The sequence below is a fragment of the Fundulus heteroclitus genome, unplaced genomic scaffold (assembly GCF_011125445.2).
Source record: "Fundulus heteroclitus isolate FHET01 unplaced genomic scaffold, MU-UCD_Fhet_4.1 scaffold_717, whole genome shotgun sequence".
NCBI lineage: Eukaryota > Metazoa > Chordata > Actinopteri > Cyprinodontiformes > Fundulidae > Fundulus > Fundulus heteroclitus.
The window spans coordinates 1-18,617 of NW_023397162.1; the positions used below are offsets into that span (position 1 = coordinate 1).

General features: G+C 40.2%; 1 protein-coding gene and 2 non-coding genes across 3 annotated transcripts; 1 reads left to right on the forward strand and 2 right to left on the reverse strand.

Annotated features, from left to right (window-relative positions):
- Window positions 1-3,773: 3,773 nt before the first annotated feature.
- trnar-acg lies at window positions 3,774-3,846 on the reverse strand. The gene has a single exon. It is a non-coding gene; the product is annotated as a tRNA-Arg (tRNA).
- A 3,332-nt stretch (window positions 3,847-7,178) lies between these two features.
- trnam-cau lies at window positions 7,179-7,251 on the reverse strand. Its single transcript has one exon. It is a non-coding gene; the product is annotated as a tRNA-Met (tRNA).
- Window positions 7,252-7,433: 182 nt separating this feature from the next.
- On the forward strand, window positions 7,434-16,409 carry nasp (nuclear autoantigenic sperm protein (histone-binding); the record flags this gene model as incomplete). Its single annotated transcript, XM_021324307.2, is given in 15 exon segments — window positions 7,434-7,644; window positions 8,029-8,070; window positions 8,168-8,281; window positions 8,707-8,787; window positions 10,317-10,426; window positions 10,617-10,928; window positions 11,108-11,160; window positions 11,234-11,304; window positions 11,382-11,455; window positions 11,535-11,723; window positions 14,710-14,873; window positions 14,993-15,073; window positions 15,159-15,245; window positions 15,706-15,837; window positions 16,219-16,409. Coding segments are annotated over 15 exon segments (1,572 nt in total). The 3' UTR covers window positions 16,243-16,409.
- Between the last annotated feature and the right edge of the window lie 2,208 nt (window positions 16,410-18,617).

Consider the following 18,617-nt stretch of genomic DNA (forward strand, 5'->3'; position numbering starts at 1 on the left):
GCGTAAGATTTAAAATATAGAAACTATAAAGTACATTATCAGGCTACAAAAAAATCTGCTACTTAAAAGTTATTTAATAGTTGTTGTTTTTTACTGCGATATAACTAAGATTCCTGTGTGGTTTCTGGTAATGGATGACAAATTCTGACATAAGTCTTGTGAACTTTCAAAGATAAAAAAAAAAAACAGCGACTTTAGAGATAACCCAAAGTTGATTGAAATGGCAAGATCTGTGTCACTAACTCCCCTACCATATGGACCATATTTCTACATCACAATAATAGCTTCACTCAAAAAGATAGATGTCCGTAAAACACAAACGTATTATGTGGAGTCTAAAGAAATCTCAAACCCTTCTTTACATTTAGAAATCAGAACAGCAATGCGCTGCAAACATCTCACTGCGATGGCTCTCTGTCTACATCATGAAAACGATAAACTGCTCCACCAACGCTGCTACTATGGAGGCAATTTTGCATGAACAAAACTTTGAGAAGCATTGTATGCATTTTAAATATCTTACAGCAGTTAGTTTATGAGATGTGCATAAATTACGCTATGGAAAAGTTAAATAAATAGCATAGAAGAGAAAGAAGGGTAAAAAGTGTAAAATGCTACTTTATGTGACATTTTTTCTTGTATAAAAATACAAACGTTTTGCGTTACAATTTATTTTTAAGAAGAAAAATAAATGAACGAAAAGGTACATACATCTATGTTTTTTTAGGTAAACATTTGATATCACCACTTTCATTCCTTTCTCTTTGAGGGATGTGTTTTTCCTATAAGATTTATTTTCAGTAATATTTAGGAATATCTTAAAGGATATTTCTAGGGCTGGAACGATAATTCAATAACAATATATATCGATCGATAAACATATATCGACGATAGAAAAAATAGGATCAATAAAAAGTTCTATAGAATAACAGTTTTCCTTTTTGCATTCTAGCCTATAGTGTAGGAGGTTAATACTACAGTCATTACATCCTCCCAACCAGTCATAAACGCAGACCCAGGAACGCTCCGCCCCCTTCGAAGAGTTCAGAGAGCACGTGTTATTTTTAAAAAAAAATTTAATACTTGCAGTTTTGGTAAAAGTTAGTTGAATAAAGGTGTTGCTGTTGATAATTATCCATATCAATATGATTTCTATTTTATCGATATGCTTTTTTTTTTTATATCGTCCAGCTCTAGATATTACACTTTTCTTTATATACCAGTTGTGTTTCCCTCCAGTCTGTCTAGTTTATGCCACACCGCATCAATTATTTTCAGGCCTGTTCTCTGACAACAGTCCTGACATTGCAGTATGTTTTTGTCATTAAATTAAGGCTTCAAAACTGAAGCCTTAATTGGATTAAGCACAATACAGAGATGCTGACCAGATATTGTACATGTTGGTTAAATAATAATAATTTCATTAGGGCCACACAATATCAGAAAAACAGGATATTGCAATATTATTATTGAATATGGTGATGACAGTATAAATTACAATTAACCTCTAATTTTCTCTCTACTCTAATGTCTTTTCCGTCATGATATTCTCTCCCTGACCTTTGTGACCTTAGTCCCTGAGATCTATCTTAGCTGTAGTCATATAGGAGGCTAAAGATTTATCCAACTGGCCTGAAAATATTGTTAGCAGTGTTTAATGGATGCAACATCAAACATAACCGGTCAACAAACATGAGACACAAGCGAACTTTCTCTGAGACAGACCTTTGAATTATGTTTTACAGACAGCAGTCCTTTCCTGCTCCAGCTGAATACTGTCTCCTCACTCGCCAAAAAATGGGACATAAAAAGTACTGAATTTAAGATTTTCCAAGTACTAGGCAACCACAAACCACTCCAATATACACTGATTTTTGTTTGGTTTGGGGGTTTTTTTTGTCAAAAAAAAATTTACCCCCTATTTTTGAAGGACATCCCTCTCACATCCTAATCAACTAGTTTGTGTAGATGCACCAATTAAAGCATGTTTTCTTTTCTTCTGTGGTTAAATCAAAGTTTCAACTTTGATTTAACTTCGACAACTTTCAACAATTGCTTTTGTAACACTTAAACATACAATTGAAATCCAATTGTTTTAAAAGGCAAGTTATTAACTACAGATATTTTCGGCTTGATTAATTTATAATGTACAAAAGACTTTCAGAAACCCTGGAGAACCATGACTCACTTAAAACAAATACAATTATGGACAAGCTTGGCTTATGCAAAATATGAGAAATAGAAAACAATTTAGTAAAACTGCGTAAAGGTCCACACATTTTAACTCTTGTTTTTGCGTTAGTGTTCTGGAATTAAATAAGTGTCACGCTAAATCCGTAATAGAAACAATAATTTATTTTAAAAATAACTAATTTAAACTTAGGTTTATAGAAACTCATGAACATTTGCGTTATGAATAAGTAAAATGACGTGATATGTACTGACTGACCTGTACCCGGTCTTTCTGGCACCAGTTCCACGGGGCCTATCTGGCGCATCATGTAAGCGATCTTCACCTCATGACAGCTGCCCGCATCGGCTGACCTACAGCCAGCCTGCGGCACGAGCGCAAGACGCAACAAAATGATCCAGACCAAGTGCACGTTTCGTATGGCTGCGCGGAACATCGCAACATGTCAGTCGCACGGTGGAGTCTGGACGGTGAATTTGAATTCCTGAAAGTCCCACCGAGAAGTGTGACAGAAAACTTCATCTGCAGCCAGGGAGTCTGCCCGGAGCCCACCGCTAGACTCCAGCGCCCTCCTCTCTTCTTTATGCCCTCCCCCCGCTTCTAATTCTATTACTCAATTTTTATGTGACGAAAACGTGTATATTATATTAACAGTACTTATAATCCTGACTGCAATAAACTTTTTTAAAACAATTTTTTTTTGCATTTTTTCATTAAAATAGCGATTATGAACCGATCGCTATTTTAATATAAAGTACAATAATTGCGTGAGGCCTCAAAGTGACCACAGCCATATTGTTTTGCAGCTTTTCAAACTTACAACTTAGATCATATAACGCACCGTCATAAACGTGATTCTGCAAGCAATACAAAAATTAAACAGCGTGATGCTAAACAAGTGGAAATATGTTGGTGGAACAGTGGCGCCACCTGCTGGCCAGGTGGTGTCTGACGTGTTTACGTCGTTAACAAACTTTTTTTTCCCCTTTTTTCTTTTTTTTTTAAACTCAAGCCATTTTGATTTAATCGATTTAGACTGTCGGTCCCGTGTGGCACCTCCACCCATCACTTTGAAAAGTAAGAAGCTGTTTTATCTAGTTTATTTAAATGCTGCTTTTGTAAAAATAAATAAATAAATAATAATCCAGCTTTTAAAAACGCAAGGAGCGTTTAGGGTATTTTGAAGGTAATGCATCTTGAGCTAGCTTTAAAAAAAGTGCTATATACTACGGTTACCGAGAGGGATAATGATATGGTAGTCCGATAGTTATAATATTCTGTAAATACGTGAAGGAAACATTTTCCCATTTCGGCTTTTGCCAAATCTAGCAACTGACGCCGTCCTGGTCGTTTTATACTCGAACTGCTCGTAAAATATACAATGAAATATGAAGTGATACACAAGGTTTTTCGATGAATGCAAAATGAAAGCGGATACAAATAAAATTACAATGTGCATGTAATAAATTGGCATAGGAGTTGCCATAGCTCGGGAGGCTTTGTAAAGCAGCTGAAGTATTAACCTGCAACGTACATGATTATTATTATAAAACAAATGGTGAGAGAAGGAAAATGAAAAATTCGAGCCAGCCAGGAGTCGAACCTAGAATCTTCTGATCCGTAGTCAGACGCGTTATCCATTGCGCCACTGGCCCATGAAAATCGTCCGACACCATATCCGTAATGTACCATCGCCTGTGTTGTTGTACATGACGTCATGACGTTCGAATTTTACTTCAACAATGCCTTATATTACAGCATTGTGTTTCCTCAGTTACTGATACAATCCCTTTATTTACCCTTTTACTGCATTCTGAGGCCCAGTCTTTTCGCACCCTCCGCCTGCACAAAGGAAAGTGGCGCGAAACGGAGCGAGTTTTCACGGGGTAGTGAACTGAGGATTCTTGGGTGGGAAAGGTTTAAAAGTATTGTTCAGATGCGACCCATGATGGAGTCGATCCCGCAACCTTGCATCATTCTGCTGCTACATTCTAGAATTTAGAACTTGTGAACAGCATTTATTCACAAAAACAAAGTGCAAGACACAACACACTTCCATTTATAAACAACTAACTATAACATAAATAGTGTTGTATTATAATACGGAGATAAAATAACAACAGTATCCAGTTATATAAATTAAAAAACACACAGCATAACACAAAAATATAATTGGGTATTTACATGTTATTGATTTTATTAGCATTTATTTTTATTAATAATTACTTATTATTATTATTATTATTATTATTATTATTATTATTATTATTATTATTATTATTATTATTATTATTATGGTGGATTTCCCGGTTTCTTCAGCTGCCGCTGTTCTACCAGCCACTGCTCCAAGCATTTGCAACCTGAATTACTTGGGCAGAAAGTGGTACTGCTGAAGCTGCTGTGGTCAGACTCTTTTATTTTGGCACTTGTTAAAAGCCACTTAACGTTCATATCTTCTTTTGTGGCTCCCAGTGGCCTCCTTTCACGACTGCCCTGCGTCGCGTGTTCCTTTGAGTGGAGCTGGACACAGACGCAGTTGCAGTGGGTGCAGGAGCACCTGTGTGGCGGGTAAAATCAGAGGAGTCAGGGCAGAGGAGTCATCTGCCTACTTTGATTTCGCCTGTATTTTTATACTTATCTATTTGTTTTTTTATTTTTATCATTTTCTTTTTTGATCCACTGTATATATGAAGATACACTGTATATAACTGATGCACCTTTTCCTACTTTTGACACCTTCTTCTGACTATTGACTATTGAGCCGATGTGACAAGTAAATTTCTCCAATGTGAGATCAATAAAGCCTATCTTATCTTATCTTATCTTATCTTATCTTATCTTATCTTATCTTATCTTATCTTATCTTAGGAGTAGCATAGGGGTAACCTGCTGCCATCACTGTCGACCCAGGGTTCATCAAAATAAGCTGGAGTTGTGGCATTTGGAGTGGAGTGGATGGAGTTTCATCTAGCAGGAAGTTGTGAGCTGGCCACAGCAATGTGGTCTCCTGCAGCAAGGCCCTGGGTAAGGGCACATAACTCCGAGGTGCTCTCCCTTTGATTAAACCTGCAGTCAGAAAATTGTCATCATTACAATTAACAGCAATACATATCTTTCAAATGTATAAGTTAAAAAAAATAACACATTGTGCTTACCACTGTGTAAGAGTCCTCTGATTCAGGACAAAAAGCTGAAGAGAGGTGGCCTACATCCGGGTGTGGCAGTTCAGCACCAGGTCTGAGATGTGATGATTAGGATAAAATGAAATAAATAACGTTCACATACACTTTTAAATAACCCTTTTTTGCTTTGAAGAGTGAACGTAGACTGACACCCAATCAGTGCTGACTTTCTGTGCAATAAAATAAAAGAACATGTTGGGTCCTTTAAAAATACTTTTAAACACAAACTTGTTTGTAAAAATGTCGTTTGTGATTTACATCCCTTGAGGAATTTGTTCCTCAGCTTGTGAGGCCTCAGTCACCATCTCCTGGACATCTTCCTCCTCAAAAAAAATCCCCAGCAGCAGCAGCGCCTGTAAAATAATGTGCATTAATTGATGCTCACCACAGGTAAAGAGCCATCTTTAGGTAGGTGATGAGATCCTGGGCCTCCTTGCTTGGGTCCTCATACACCTCCTTCCTGGACCTGCCCTTGAAGTCACCAAACTCCACTATCAAATATCCAGAATTACCGGTCCTCTGTGCCTCCCGGAGCATGGCCTGCTTTTTTTGGTACACCTTAATAGCCCCCCCTATCTCCCTGATCTGGGAGGTGTACCTGAAGAACAGGTCCTCCCTCTCCTCTTCCCCCACGAGGAGTCGACCCTGAGGAGTTCTGCTGAGCAAGGGATGTGCATACATAATCTGACAGGAAACAAGCATAAACACAGTGTTACTTGTATAAATATTTGAAATATAAAACAATCATTACTCTGGATTTCTATGTCACTTTTTACAATCAGCATTCAAAGAATTTACAAATGAGCAACATTTATTTACTATTTAGTGCTGCTATGAAGCAACACTAAGTAACAGTAGTAGTCATTATCAAATATTGTACAATCATATCAATTTTAGCTGTTTTGTTATACCCACATTGCAAATAAATTTGCAATGTGGGTATTTTATATCCCAAAATAAAATTCATTATTTTGGGATATACATTTTTTTTTTATTAAGACAACATTGGTCTACTGTCTACTGTTTTGGTCCTCAAAATGATAGCTGTTGATGCCCACACAAACACACATCCTTGTTTAAAATACTTACTGAGAAACTTGCCATGACTTCTATTCATTTTCCACCTTTCTATGGCCTAACCCCAACCCCAACCTTTACCAATGTATACCTAACCCCACCCTAAACCTAATCGACACCATAGTCCCAAACCTAACCTTTAGCCTAGAAAAAAGTGAGGACCAAAAGAAGGTCCTCACTTTGCATCAAAGTTCTCAGTTTACCAGTAATATGGGAAAAAAATTCTTGCTCAGCTGGAAGTACACACACGTTGCTGTCCGTGCTGCATACTCAGTATTTCTAATAAACAGAAATAAAATATATGTTTATACTTCCCGCTCGCTAAAGTAGTCCAGACAGTTGTCAACAAAATGATGACTGCTCTTTGTGTGTTTCTCCGAGAGTTTATAAAAGATCCTTTGGGCCAAAGTAAGCCCACCATCTCAGGATGTGATTGGCCCACCTGTGCTTGAGGTGTGCACTGATTGGCTGGAATGGGCTTACTTTGGTCTTTTCTCCAGGCTTGGGAAGCAGCAGCGTCTGATTATGGATCAGAAGATTTTAGGTTCGATTCCTGGCTGGCTTGAATTTTTAATTTTCCTTCTCTCAATAAGTGCCATTAATGAGAGTGACAACAATGTTTAAATGTTCCTCCAATTTTGAAGAACACAGTCGCCTTGTGAAATATGAAAATTGTACTTTTACTACGGGGACGCTGTAGGCGGGTGGGAGGAGAGGAAAAAAAATACTGCCCCGTGTGAGGCTCGAACTCACGACCTTCAGATTATGAGACTGACGCGCTGCCTACTGCGCCAACGAGGCCCGTCATGTCCTGACATCACTGTCAATTTTAGGGTGTTACCTGTAGTCGTTATGGTTATGATGTTATTTTTTTATTTATGTTATTTTTTTTTCCGCTCGTCTTTTATTTTCCATTCCGTTTCCGTGTTTTGTTTTCTACGGTCATCAAACGTAGCGTCATATAATAGCTGCGGCCCCTTTAACTCCAATCTCCCGCGTTCCGACTCCAGCGGAAACAGAAGACCATTTTTTTCCTCTCTATTTAAGCGCGCCAACAACGACTGTTCAAGTGGGTCTGTTGGGTCTTTGTGTTCCGCGGAGCAGGCTGCTGCTGGGATTGTTGTCATCTCGCTGGCCTCAGGTTAAAAAAGAAAACATGTTGGAAGAAGCGTCCACCGCGTCGGGCTCTGGGAGGTAATTATTAGTCGGTTGTGATTGTGATTGTTCGTTGCTGCCACAGCAACGCAAAAAAAATGGCTAGCGTGCTTTTTAGCTTGTTCCGGGGGCGGTAATGTTTGCTTCAAGGCGTATAACTGTTCGGTGGAGCGTTTTTGTAGTCCTAACCTGCCGTCAGGAACATAAAATATTTCTCGGCGAAGTGGTATTTAGTTGCTAACGCTACCGTCGCTACCATGTTAGCACTCTGCGGCTAACTGGCTAGCAGCCATGAGAGGCTAACAACAATGAGGCGTAGCCGACACGATCTCGGGTCACCCGAGGAAAATCCACGTAGTCAGCATAAAAGTTTGGCGTCTCGGACAATTTGGTTTTGATTTCACTCATTTGAACTCTTTGTAGTGCGGAAGAGAAGCCGTGCTCGTCCACAGCTGCAGCAGAAACGTAAGTATGGACACAGCAACCTTTTTATTTTCCCAGCTTCTGTGGTGTAGTTCAACTTGATCGTGTCTAAAATGAACGTTTTATTTGCTCCTTGCAGTTCAGGAGACATCATGGAGGAGGCTAAGAAACTGATCGGCACAGGGAAAAGGCATCTGGTGATGGGAGATGTTGCTTCTGCTGTCAATGTCTTCCAGGAAGCCTGCGGCATGCTGTGAGTCCCAGTAAATTAAAGAAAAAAACTTGCTGAAAGTTAAAGAGCTCTTTTTGTTACACAAAAGTACACAAAGTTGGGCACAATGGTGGCAAAAGCCGAGTTGCACACTAAATCAGTAAGGAAAATCAAGCATATCTAAAACAGATAACTTAACAGAAGGAAAGGATAAAGTATTGCACAATTGATATGGCATTCAGATAAAAAAAATGCCATATTCAAAGTAAACAGGAAATACAGCAGCCAATTTTGGGGGATAAATGGTTGTATTCCTGCTGAACTATTTTCAGGGTTTAACAATTGGAACAAGAACTGTAATATTTTAGACTTAAACTAGTTTTACTGCTCCTTGGCTTGATGGCAATTGGTGTACCTGGTGTTTATTTGTTTTTATTTTATTTATTTTCACATTCGTTCTTTTGCAGGGCTGCCAAGTACGGGGACACGGCGGACGAATGTGGCGAGGCCTTCTTCCTGTGTGGGAAGTCTTTATTGGAGCTTGCCAGGTTTGCTCAGTTCCTTTTTTAGCAAGTAAAATCGTATTTACCAGGAATGCATGGATATGAAACTCTGGGCCAGTAGTAGCGTTGCTGTTATGGCCGACCCCACACACCCCTGACCTTGTTAATGCTCTGCTTCAATTAGGCACCCACAATCCTTTGCTTTGTTACTGCCACAACACAGATTATGTGGGAGTGAATTTTAATCTGCCCAGTTGTACTCTTTGGGCTGATGCTGCTGTTAATTCAGACGTGTCTCACATTCCTGTGTTTCCAGCTATTTTTAGTAGCAATGTGACCTGTTGCTCTTTGCTTTAAGAACTCAAAGAAATAAAAATAATTCTACTTTTGAAAAATTTAGCCGTCTATATAAACAGGAAAATCTCTTGGACAGCCCAAAGTTACAGCACTGTCTCTCTGCATGGTCAAATCTTCCAGATCGGTGGTACAAAAAAAACACCAAAATAGAGATTAAGGCATCTCACATTTAAGAGATGGATTAAAAGTCACATCCTGTCCTTTTTTTGTTTTATGTTTGATACAGCAGCTCCAATTTCAAGAAGCGCTGTCACTGAATGTGAGAGCAGTTGTTGCACAACAGGATATCACTTGCAATATGATTAGGTTGAACTTTGCAAACTCCTGGGTGTTTGCTGTGTGTAGGTGGCTAATGTAGTTAACAGTGTGTGGTAAATAGACTTTTGCTTTAATGAGATTTGCAAAAGGCTAAACATTTGCCAATGGGTGGAACTGGGCCTCAACTTTCTATCATCATCTGAAGTCTCACTCTGTTTTAAAACTGAGACCTCAACAAACGGCGGATCTGCCTCCTTAGGAAGGTGGTTCTTTTTCTGGAAGCTTCTAGCGTCTTTTGGTCCTTTTTCTCCAACTTTGTTTTTGAAGTTCAATGATGTTAAAAACAACAAACCAATAATTCCCTCCAGTAATTGCATTCCTGCTGAAGATTGTGTTATCTGATGGTATTTTGTGGTGTCTGATCACCCAGTTATTGGTTTTACAATTTATAAACGAAGCAATTTAAAAAAAAAAAAAAAAAAAAAAAAACATAATCTGCACTTTAAGATCAGTAACAGTCAGGGCTGGGTATCATCTAGGATGAACCGATATGACTCTCTATATCGCTCAGGTTGACTTGATTTGACTCCCATATTGATGTCTATTACTTTCAAATTAATGCTCAGTCATTCAATCAACAAAACCAGCCAAATATAATTATGTTCAATTGATGTTTAACACTGATATATTAACAGGAAAATAAAGTTAATTTGTTCCAATGCATTTAACGTATCACAGAAACCAAAAATGTGTCAAAACCTCTTATTTTTAGGGTCGAAGGTGCTTCTAAAATCATGTCGGTCGTTCCACAAACTCGTCTCTCTTGCACTTCCTCGCTATGAGCAGTAATGATGCGCTGTAATAACGCATGTTACATGCTAGGACTGGTCCAAATGAAATGGGTTTGGTGTGTAAACACGTTTGTTTTCAACACTTCCTGGTGCGTGTTTGTGAACCAGGATGGAGAACGGCGTCCTTGGCAACGCTCTGGAGGGAGTCCCAGAAGAATCTGACGAGGAGGAAGAGCAGCCCAGCAACCCGAATATTGAGAGCCCCAAAAACCTTGATGGTCAGTATGTTTAATCTATAAAAAGTAAACTTCAGTCATAAAGGCGTTTTTTTAGAAACATTTCTCAAAAGTGTCTTTAACACAAATCCTTTCAGAAAATGTGATCAACTGTTGGACTTAAACTGTTCGTTTCTACATATTAATGCTGAGCTAAATGTGAGGAGATCAATTATTTGCCGCTCTGGTGCAGACAAAACTAGAGAAGAGCTGCGAAAGCAGGTCTACGATGCGATGGCAGAGAGGGAACAGATGGAGGCTCCCCGCTCTGAGGCCGCGTCTAAAGACGCCGGCGACACCGCGGTGGAAAACGAAAACCCAGAGCAGGAGGCGCCCGTTAAAGATGGGCCAGAGGAAGCCTTGAGTTCTGCTGGAGTTGGGGCAGAAAAAAGTTCTTTCCAGGGAACTGAAGCGGTCCCAGATGTTTCGGTAGAAGATTTGAAAGAAGACTCTGAGGAAAAAGGGGAAGGAGTTGAAGAAGCAGATGCTGACGGAGGCTCAGAGGGTAGTAGATGTTTAACTACGGGGCACCGGTGTTCTCATCACGCAACGTTAAAACGTCACGCTTGGTGGACAGAAGGGAGACACTGGTGTCTGTGGGCCATTGTGTGGGAAAACTTACCGTTTACTTCCTGCAACATGGTTTTGAACTGTTCATTTAATTATTATTTTTATCTATTTCAGATGATGACGACGATGATGATGACGGTGATGAAGAGAACAATGCACAAGATGATGTGAGTTTGTTTTGCAGAAACCATGATTTCTGCACCGTGTGCACATGTAACCGTATCAATGCATCCCTTTCAGGAGGAGGAGGATGTTGGGAATTTGCAGCTGGCTTGGGAGATGCTTGAGGTGGCCAAAGTCATCTACAAAAGGTGCCGGCAGCGTTGTAGAGGACAGATGTGATCTTACTATTGATGTGGAAACTAAATGTCCCTTTTATTCTCTGTAGAAAAGAAAGCAAAGATGACCAGCTGATGGCAGCACAGGCTTACCTGAAACTTGGAGAAGTTAGTGCAGAAACAGGTGAACTGCACAGGACTAAAGGCTCAGAGTGGAGTTGTCTGACTCCACCGCAGGTCTAACTACTTGGTTTTATTTCCAGGTAACTATCCTCAGGCACTAGAAGACTTCCAGGAGTGTCTCACCATGCAGCTGAAGCTCTTGCCTCCTCACAGTCGCCTGCTGGCAGAGACCCACTACCATGTCGCTACAACGCTCTGCTCCATGGAACAGTACAACCAGGCCGTGCAGCACTACAACAGCTCCATAAAGGTCATCGAGACGCGCCTGGGTATGAGCTGTGATTTCCTCCTCCTCCTTTTTTTTTTTTTTTTTTTGTTTTTTTTGTTTTGTTTATTAAACTGTAAGGCTCTCGACTTTACTAGGGCAGCTCAATTATTGCAAAATTATATCACGATTATTTTTGATTAAAATTGAGATATTGACTACTGTATTTTCCGGACTATAAGTCGCTCCGGAGTACAAGTTGCACCAGCCATAAAATCCATAATGAAGGAAAAAACATATGTCGCACTGGTGTACAAGTCGCATTTTTAGGGGAAATTTATTTGATGATATACAACATCAACAGACATGTCATCTTGAAAGGCAGTTTTAAATAAAAAAAAAAAAATAGATGGGAGCCAACAACAGGCTGAATAATTGTACGGTTAGCTTACGCTTACATGTCACAACTGAGAACGTGCCTGGTATGTTAACATAACATATTAAAAGCTATTCAGATAACTATAGCATAAAAAACATGCGAAGAAGTTAACCAAAGCGCCCGTGTCACTCCAAATAACTAAAATCCAGTGAAATCTTCATCCTCGGTGTCACTTTCAAATAACTCCGTTAACTCTGGACGTAGAAGATGCAGCACTTCTGCTTCTACGTCGCTTACGTCTGATTCAACACAGGCCTAGAGCGCCCTCTTGCGGTTTGGTGTGAAAATAACAGGTGTAATGATATACTGGTAAAAATGTGTAATAATTTCACACATAAGTCACTCCAGAGTATAAATCGCACCCCTGGCCAAGCTATGTGGGGAAAAAAAAACAAAAAAAAAAAACTGACGTATAGTCCGGAAAATACGGTATTTAAAATTATTCATCAACTTTAACATGAGTTTAGTGAACATAAACACTGGCTGTTAAACAATGTTTTCCTTCAGGATTTCAAACACTTTTGAAAAATGAGATTAAGACAAAGTCGTTGGTCGCTCCCAGAGCAACTGATGGCTTTCATCTCCACCTCGGTGAAGACCCAGCTCTCAGGACGCGACTGCGTTACAAATGGCACTGGTGGAGCACTTGTTTCCCAGAATTCTTATTGGTTATGAAGTTGGAGTGGTTTTGGTATTTTCAAAGCGGTCTGTGACCGACAGGATCAAAAGTCAGAAGATTTAGCTTGAATTTACTGAAATCTTGCTTTTATGTCTACAAAAGAAAAATCCCCCTGGGTTGATCCTCTATTAGAGGCAAGGAATCAGCATAGAGGATATCTTTATAAGTACGCACCTCACCGCTAATCAGATAACTGGCTGGAGTGTCGAGCGACAAAAGTTGAACAATGTTAAACTTTCTTGTGTTGCGCTGCAAGCCCTCGTGTGCGAGCTTAAAATATCCCCCGCACGAATTTCTCCAGTCGCTTTGCACCACAGGAAATGAACGGAGAAGGAGCGACGTTGCTCCCAGTGTGTCGAGCACAGCAGGGTTTGCACACTATTGCTACTTGTTCATCTGCTTCTGCGTGCCCATGATGTTTCTACACCACTGAAGTCATTTTATCCTTTTTACTGCCAACGACTCATTCTCTGACGTCTCTAGCCTGGCTCAACTTTTCAGTCTCGCTCCTGAAGTGTTTATAACTCGTGCTGAAGGAAACCGGCTGGGGCTGTGGGAGGAGCCTCCAGCATGGCGGCACCACCGGATTCACAACGCATGACAGGAGCGTCAACTAAGAAGGAATAAATATTAGGGCTGAACGATTTTGTAAAATCTAATTGCAATTTATTAATTTTTTTCTTAATATTGTGATTTAATGCAATTTTTTTTCCAGTTTAATTTATCATGTTTCAAAATATATACAAACAACAAATTTGTTTCCTCGCCAGGTGGATTAGTTGCTAAAAGACCCACAGCATCTAAACTCGGAGCAGAAATGATTGCATTCTGCCTACAATATATTTCAATCAAAATTGCAATTTTGACTTTTCTCCGCATTAACCACAAGCAACAAAAATGGCCTCTAAATAAAGATGTTTGTAAACGAGGATTATTTTAAATATGAACTTTTAATGTTTCTATTGATCAGAATATTATTCAAGAGAACAGCTTTTAATTTAATTGGACATCAATCCTTGTTGAACATAAAATGCAAAGACCAACAAGCAAGTCTATGTATTAAACTGATTGACCAGTACTTAATGCTTTGTATGATAACAAACTCTAAAACAAGTAATAAAATTAGATTATCTCACTGCTGCAACTGTCTTCCCTTCCATGTGGAGGCAAACCCACTTCAAACATTTTACCGACACCTAAAGGACATGTCTGATTCCCTAATTGTTACATAGCCAAAAGATGCAGACCTCTGCGATTTGGAAATTGCGTTATTTTATATCACGATTATATTGAAAATGCAATTAATTGTTCAGCCCTAATAAATATCGATTGTTACATTTTTATGATGGTTGAAATCATAATCAAGATCTGATTAGTCGCGCAGCCCTTCAATCTCTACTGCAGCGAAAATCCGACCATCCAGGTAGGAATCTACTTCAGCATTAGCTCTGAGTAGACGCATAAGGTAAACCCTTCCTGGAGTCTTCTATGGTAAAGGCTGTACAGCATTTCTTCCTGCTGGAACTTTCGCCTCATTTCTTTCCGCAGTTTAAAACTTTAACCTGAACAGTTAAGTTTAATACAACAGGAGTAGCTTAAATTCTTATTTACGAGCATTAAAACGGTCACTGTGTAACATTTCTACTAAAGTATGCAGACTTCATATCTTTAGTCCTTGCAGTCTAAGTTTATACTGATCTGAATGCAACTGCCTGGGTAAATGTCTGCCCTGCTAACTTATTTCTAACTTGGTAAAAGTAGTAGAAACTGTAGATATAATCTCCCAGGAGAATTACACTGGTTCTTGGGGAAAGGCTTCTGTCAACTAAAGACAAAGTTGACTAGTAGGGATGCATTAAAAAAAAAAAAAAAAATCCATGAAATATGACAGGGATTTAACCCGACATTACCTTCTCTTGTTTCTGTGCATAGCGATGCTCCAGGAGGCTATTGACGCCGCTGGTGGCGACGCGGAGGAGAAAAGCGAGCTGGACGAACTCAAACAGCTCCTTCCTGAGATCAGAGAAAAGGTGGAGGACGCCAAGGAGAGCCAGAGAACAGCCAGCGCCGCCTCACAGGCCATCCTACAGACCTTGGTGAGTACGGCAGCAGGAGAACGGGGGGTCTCTGGTCACCTCGCATCTGCAGTGACCCGCGGGTCACCAGGAAGGTTGGTGCTGCTCTGACTGTTGATCAAACTCATCTCCTCCTGCAGGGGGCTCCCTCCACTTCGTCCACGTTCCCCTGTGAAAATGGCGGCGCTTCATCTTCAGCTGCCTTTGCCTCAACCAGCCAGGTGAGGACGGCGCTTCAGCCCCAAGTTCTCAGAACCTGCAGTGACCAGACCTTGTTTTATTTTATTTATTTTTTTGTCTCTTTAGATTCCAGTTAAAACGTCTGGAGCCTCATCTGATGGAGCCTCGTCCTCCAGAGCGGTGTCGGATATCTCTCACCTCGTTAGGAAAAAGGTAAAACTGAAATCTGCAGTTCAGTTTCCATCAGTTACAGCTTTTGGTTTCTTCCAGGATCAAAACTTTTTTTTTTTTTTTTTTATTATATATATTATCTTGAGGGGCCGCTGACTAAACCTGCCTGCTTGTTGTTGCTGGGTCTTTTTTGCTCCAGGAGCTTGTTGGGGCTTTTATCGATTCGCCCTTTGGGTGTGTGTGGCCTGGCGGCTGAATGTTGTGCTGCAGCGTTTGACTTGTTGCATGCTTTGGGAGGTTGTGTCGTGGCAGGACGCGGTGCGAGGCGCTGAAACTTGATTTCTGTGTGCATGACTAAACGGTGTGATGTTTGCTCAGCTGCCGCTTCTATAAAAATAAAAAAAATAAAAACCTGACTGGTTGGTTTCCATCAAATACTGTCGTGTTGAACAGCTTTCAGTCTCCCATTCCTCCCCTGTGCCCCGGTTTTGTGTCTGTACAGAGGAAACCAGAAGAGGAGAGCCCGGTAAAGGACACAGATGCTAAACAGCTGAAACAGGAAGCCACAGTTAATGGCAGCGGTGACTCTAGTGCCAGCAACGGCAAAGAAACCCAGGAGGGAAAGTCGCAGGAGGCGAGTGATAGGCCTATCTTACCCCGTTTATTCACTAGAGACCCTGACAACGTGTTGTGCTTCTGCTAATCTGTGTAGCTGGATGGCCAGAGTCAATTCCAGCTCCTGGTGGAGTTCCTGTCTCAAGAATTTTCTTTAATTCATGAAACAATCAGAAATCTAAAGATGGATTTTCTTTGCTTTTTGCGGTCTCTTTATTCAGATTTGTCTTGGTGCCCATCACTGCGTAGCACCAGCTGTCCTTTAATGGTTATCATGGAATAACCAAATTGGTTGTGGTCATTCTTACAGTAGCCAAAGAAATGTACCTATAAAGTGTTCTTAATACTTTTATTTTTAAACTGACCACTACTTGACTTGTATCTGTTTTATTTCCTCTAGCCTGCCAGCCACTCGGCATCATGACCGTCTTCATCCTCTCCCTGACTCTGAAACCAGCACAGCATGCCTCCTCAGCGCCCCACCATCCACTACTCGTTTTGTTTTTCTGTAAATACAACCCATTTTCACAGATTTGTCTTTCAAGTTTTGTATACTTGTAGTAAAAATAAAGAATTTGCAGATGAAAATGTGCAAAAGTTCTATTTATTTTTTTTAATACCAGTTTCTCTTGAGACTTTGCACTCTGCCTACTTATTACTGTAAGCTGCAACAGAACAACCGTCAGTGTTTAACCGCTGACTATTTACAGGTTTGGGTTTTTCATTTCCAATTCCTGATTTGGAAGTAATCCAAGCTGTGAAACATGCTTGTAAAACAAGATGGTGGCCCTACTGTAAATGTTATAAGTGATATTACACAATGAGCTAAGAACAGGTTTCACTTTTGTAGCTTCAAACTAAATGAAGTAAATTTTAAGTGCCTCCTATTACATCCAGAGGGGCCAGACTGAAATGGTATGAACATGTTCAGAAGAGGGATGCTGAGGCTGGAACTGCCAGGCAGGAGGACCAAAGGAGATTTATGGATGGAGTGAAAGATGGAGTTGGTTGGCTTGTTGTGGCGACTGAAAAAAGGAGATGGGCAAAGAAGAGGTGTCCCATTTCCAAATTCAGCTTTTTTTTTTTTTTTTTTTTTTTTTGTTACTGATTAATCAAAATATTGGAATAAACAAAGTTAGCAGTTTGCTTGATAGGAAAACAAAGTAAAGTTAAAAAAAAAACCATTAAAGATGGTGTATTGCCACACTGCAAAAAGGGAACTAAGTATTTTATTTATTTCCCCTGAAATTAGTGTATTTGTCCTTGATTTGAGCAGGTAAATAGGATTATCTGCCAATGGAATGAGTATTTTCACCCCTATAAAAAAGGATAACTAGATATACTACGCTTGAAATATGATGATGAATATGAGTTGTGCCTATTTTAAGTGCAAAAATCTTATTGGCAGATAATTTAAACGTGCTGCTCAAATCAAGATTAAATTCACTCATTTCAGGAAAGCTTTACTTTCTTTTAGTTCCCATTTTGCAGTGCAAAAGTTTAACAGTGATCTTTGTTTATTTCCTTTAGTTGGCACTCAGATTATTTCTGTTTTTCTGGCTTTGGCAGCTAACAGTTGTCGGTTCTTCTCCAGGCTCTTTGTCTCTGCGTGCAGAACAATCATCTGTGCCGTGGCTGCTTCACGCCCACCTAACTGATGCAGGGCGCTGCATCAAGCATTCAGGAAAAGAAACTACTTTCCCCGTTTCCTCTAAGCAGCAGAAGGAATTGCTGTCCATGTGTAAATATCCTGAGACGCGTCCGGAAAGCTGCTTAAAATCTAGCTGGTTCTCCCAGAATCGCTCTTTCGAAGAAACTTAAAATAATATTCCCTAATATAGTGTGTTGCACATAGACTGGTACGTGTGTAAAGGCTCCCTTAACGAGTACGTTGGATAACAGCATCCTGTAATATTTATTGGCAACGAGTTCATGGCGCCACTAGTTCAACCCACAAGTGAATCCGAATCATCTGTTTGCTTAGAATTGGAGCAGCAGCAGCCCCCCGTTTCAACCGATTACTATCAGAACAATTCAGCAACAAAGCCATTTAACAGCGCTGTTGTGCAGACAGTGCAACATGCCTGCGACATCTGAGCCTCTGTTGTTTCAGAGGATGAAGGGGAACGTTTGACAGGCGGTAGCAGCTTGCAGCGTTTGTTCCTCAGCAGCTTTCTTCTGCTCCAGCTGCTGGTTTATCGTTTGCATCGGGGCCAGTTGGCTCACGTGGAACGTCGCCAGTTCTCTCCTCTCCCCGAGTCGCTCGCCGTGACCCAGCTGATGCCCACTTGCCTTAAGAGCACATTTCTGAACAGATGCATTTATGCCCCCGGCCTGCAAAGGAGGGCGAAAGAAGATGCATGGATCCTCGGCTACCAACAGTACAGTTTGATTATAAGTTCACTGCCTTCGACCAAAATGACCTCCTCCCTCCCACCGACACCGCCTGATGACTGAGTATCTTAAAAAAAAAAAAATGTTACTGTGTTTTTTGTTTTGTTTTTCCCAAAAGCAGAACAGGAACATAAAAAGACAACTTGGAGTACTGGCTAGGTGTCAAATAGGAACATTTTTGTTACACTTTCTCCTTTTTATTTATTTACTTTTTGGTAAATGTATAAATGACAGCTACATTTATTACCAGTTCAGTTCATCTCTCTGGTTGTGGAGTAGGTAGGCGAAGGAAGTCATTCATTCCTGATTTATCACAGAGATTCTGAAGAGCATCATAACCTCCCTGGCAAACGTTTCCTCTGGTTTTGACTTATTTGCATTTTTCCCACTTGGTGCTTTCCTTCT